The sequence below is a fragment of the Caloenas nicobarica genome, chromosome 27, assembly GCF_036013445.1.
Source record: "Caloenas nicobarica isolate bCalNic1 chromosome 27, bCalNic1.hap1, whole genome shotgun sequence".
NCBI classification, from domain to species: Eukaryota; Metazoa; Chordata; class Aves; order Columbiformes; family Columbidae; genus Caloenas; species Caloenas nicobarica.
This window is the reverse complement of record NC_088271.1, coordinates 3,336,659-3,340,182: the sequence shown is the minus strand read 5'-3', so window position 1 is coordinate 3,340,182 and position 3,524 is coordinate 3,336,659. Positions and strand designations below refer to the sequence as shown.

The 3,524-nt window shown below is 53.5% G+C and overlaps 1 protein-coding gene across 1 annotated transcript; it reads left to right on the top strand.

Annotated features, from left to right (window-relative positions):
• Window positions 1-1,090: 1,090 nt before the first annotated feature.
• On the top strand, window positions 1,091-2,914 carry F2RL3 (F2R like thrombin or trypsin receptor 3). The gene is made up of 2 exons (XM_065652758.1): window positions 1,091-1,181; window positions 1,839-2,914. Exons 1-2 carry the CDS (start codon window positions 1,091-1,093, stop codon window positions 2,912-2,914), a joined length of 1,167 nt encoding a protein of 388 aa, XP_065508830.1.
• The last annotated feature ends 610 nt before the right edge of the window (window positions 2,915-3,524 follow it).

Sequence of the window (3,524 nt, the reverse complement as noted above, 5' to 3'; positions counted from 1 at the left end):
ACTACACGAGTCGTTTTCCCCGCAGAACCAGCCGGTCCGTGGCAGCAGCTCCGAGCTACGAGCGAACGCAGAGCACTCAGCCCTCACGGGGGTTTATTGGGTGGAGGCTGCACATCTCTTAAAAAACACAACTCCTCTTGGGTAAGAGTGACAGAAACTCACCGTTATCTACCCAAAAGCAGAGGTTTCCTGCACGCCCTTGTCAGGCCCCTTTCCTGCTGGCTGGAGCTGCTCCCCCTGCCCCGGGTGGTTTATCAGCGGAAGCGCCGTGTTTCTGTCAAGCCGTGAGACCTGTCACTTTGTATGTGATGGCACTTCAGGATGGGGCTGTTTCTTTGGAATGCAAATAGCTCCGAAGCACAAGACTTTCGACCAACCTCTGCAATGACATCAAGAAAGAAGTTGCAGGAGCTTCGTCCCCTGTTTAGCCAGGGAGCAGAAGCAGAAATAAAGAAACAAGAGAACTCTGAAAGGCTCAGCCTGATCCGGGGACTGCAAGGCAGACACTAAAAAACTTTAATTGCCACAACATGGGCCCTGGGTAATCCCTGGGAGGTTTGGCTGGATTTGCAGCTCCCCTGCGCTTCATTTGTGTTTCTGTGATGGGGTGGTACCTTCTCAGTTTGCGTTACAGCATTTTGAATCAGGGTGTGGGGAAAGTCCTTGAATCTCCCACAGAGCCACTCGGTGTCTCTTGGGTGGAAGGATGCTTGACACCGGAGGTCAGAAGTTCAGTTTACACTCCAAACCAAATTCAAACTGCATCAAATCTGACCACGTTTGTTATTTCCAGGAATATCTGGAGCAGGAAGGAGGCCCAAATGACTCACTTGAGCCATCGGCTCGCTCTGACGTGAATTACAGCCCCAATATACACTGGATCCGGATACGTCCGTCCCTCCCCGTCCTGCATCTGACACTGGAGCGGAGTCCCCGCTTGGGCAGCGCGTGTCGTGACAGTTCCCCGGACTCCTCATCCTTCGCCTGGTGCTTCCGTGAGTTAAGGGCTGGAGAAGGAAACGCGTGAGCAGGGTGAGCGCTGCTGCCCGACCCCTGCGGCTCCGAGCGCGGCAGCGCATCCCACACCGACATGGGGACCCTCGGGACGGGGCGGCTGCCGCGCGAGCTCCTGCTGTGCTGCATCTTCTGGGGACTCTGCCTGGCCTCTCCAGACTACGACGGTGAGTGCATATCTTTGGGTGAAAAACTGCTGATTCCGAAAATACTGGATACTTAGTACCTTGATAAGATCCCTGAAAACTCAATTTTTAAAGCCGGCACACGGGAGCACACTCTAATTGAGATTTGCACGTGCTGTAGTTGAAGCAGGAGGTGACAGAAGGTGATACAGAAGGGAAAGAAACCGGGATGGAAAAAGCTGGGAAGAGAAAAATTTTTTGAGGAGGAGTAATGCAGAGAGCACTTGAAGCCAAAATCTGTAGCTAAAAGTTAGACTCCCACAGCCTTGACTTTACCCTGGAGCAGCCCCAGATCTCAGGGTTCTTGTGAAAGCTGGGCAGAGGAATTGCCCTCTGGTTCCCCAGGCCTGCTGATAATCGCACAACATTCACGATCAGCCGTGAGATGTGGGAAACCACACGACAGAGAAATGGTGTGAGTTTTCAGTAAGGTTGCTGTTGGTTACTCCTGCACACCTAATTCTGTTCACCAGCTTTTTTCTACTCATCACACAACGGCATTTTACAGAATACACCCATTTCTAGGGATCCCAACCTAAAATGCAAACCTTAGCGTATGGGGTCTTAACGTGTGTAGCCTGCTCTGCAAAGTACAAGGGTAACTGCACAAACAGCATGTAACAGACTGTTTTCTGTCAGATTACTCCCAGAACAGCACCAACGAGCAGGTAACAACACTGGAGATCACGCCGTGTCCCCGAGCCATCCCTGGAGAAAAGGCCACCATCAACAACGTCACGTACCTGCTGCTCCCCGAGGCCACGCGCTCGCAGCTGGGCAGTGTGGTCACGGTGCGGCTCATCCCCTGCCTCTACACCCTGGTCTTCCTGCTGGGGCTGCCTTCCAACGCGCTGGCCCTCTGGGTGCTGGCCACCCACTCCGAGAAGCTCACCTCCACCATCTTTCTGCTGAACCTGGCCACGGCAGACCTGCTGCTCACCCTGGTGCTGCCCTTCAAGATTTTCTACTATTTCCTGGGGAACAACTGGCCCTTCGGGGAAGGCCTGTGCCGGCTCAGCACCGCGTGCTTCTACGGGAACATGTACTGCTCGGTGCTGCTGCTCACGTGCATCAGCGTCGACCGGTACCTGGCGGTGGTGCACCCTTTCTTCTCGCGCTCTTTCCGCACCCCCGCGTTCGCCGCCTGTGCCTGCACTGCCATCTGGCTCTGCGCCGCCGTCCTCACGCTGCCCCTGACGCTGCAGCAGCAGTCGTACCCCCTGTACGGCGCGGACATCACCCTCTGCCACGACGTGCTCCCCCGGCATGAGGACGAGGGGTTTTACTTCTACTACTTCACCTGCCTGATCGTCTGCGCTTTCCTCGCTCCTCTGCTGGTGATGCTGTTCAGCTACTGCTCCGTGCTGCGAGCCCTCCTGGGCAGCGGGAAGAAATACTCCTACTCTATCAAGCTCACGGCTCTCGTGCTGTTCACGCTGGTGGCCTTCTACACGCCCAGCAATGTTCTCCTCCTCGTTCACTACTCCAGCTATAACTCCAAGCTGTACGGCAACGTGTACGTCGGCTACATGGTGAGCCTGGCCGTCAGCACCTTCAACAGCTGCGCTGATCCCTTTGTCTACTACTACGTGTCTGAAGATTTCCGTGAGAAGGTGAGGAGGAGATTCTTCAGGCACAGCAAACAAAACGCCACATCCCTAAAAACCTCCAAGGAAACCCTCCCTCCAAAAAGTTCCAAAGATTCCCTGGTGTGAGGCTCCAGCCCAGCTCGCTGGGCACTCACAACATACCGTGGGGATGAGATGAAGACAACGCCGAGATTCCATGAGCTTCGTCCAGAGCAGCGAGTGGTATTTCCCAGGAAACAAGTCCTTTCTCTTGCCTGCACAGCTAAAATTGAATAAACCTGGGCCACAGGATTCCTCGCGAGGTGCGGAGTCCAGACAAGATGTGGAGCTCTGAACGTGGATAAATCTGCTACCAGGGCACAGCGTGCAGCTTCTCGGCCCGTCACATATTGCCAGGGACGCTCTTACCTAGCTCTGGTTTTCCTAATGCGTTTTGCAGACCGATTGCTACATGTGTTCTAATTTCCTTTTTCTGCTACCGACTTGCCCGCTGTCCTTTGCCTTCACCTAAAACTGAAAAAGAACAGGCACTTGCAAAACCAGATTTCTAAACATCTCAAAAGTACTAGGAGGTGCCTATGTGAAAGGTGCTGTCCTGAACTCAAATATTCCGTCAAGAGAATGGAGAGCACTGGCTTTTCTAACAAATACATTCTTGGCTTTGATGGGTAAGCAACACCATAGTAACGTCAGTCCATTTTTAGTAACAAATGTAAAAATCCTATTCACTAATCCC

Bases quoted from the DNA above. Each gene is read 5' to 3' on its own strand.
- F2RL3 (XM_065652758.1), top strand. From the start codon at position 1,091: ATGGGGACCCTCGGGACGGGGCGGCTGCCGCGCGAGCTCCTGCTGTGC. The intron at 1,182-1,838 runs GTGAGTGCATAT...GTTTTCTGTCAG, and splicing joins GGCCTCTCCAGACTACGACG to ATTACTCCCAGAACAGCACC.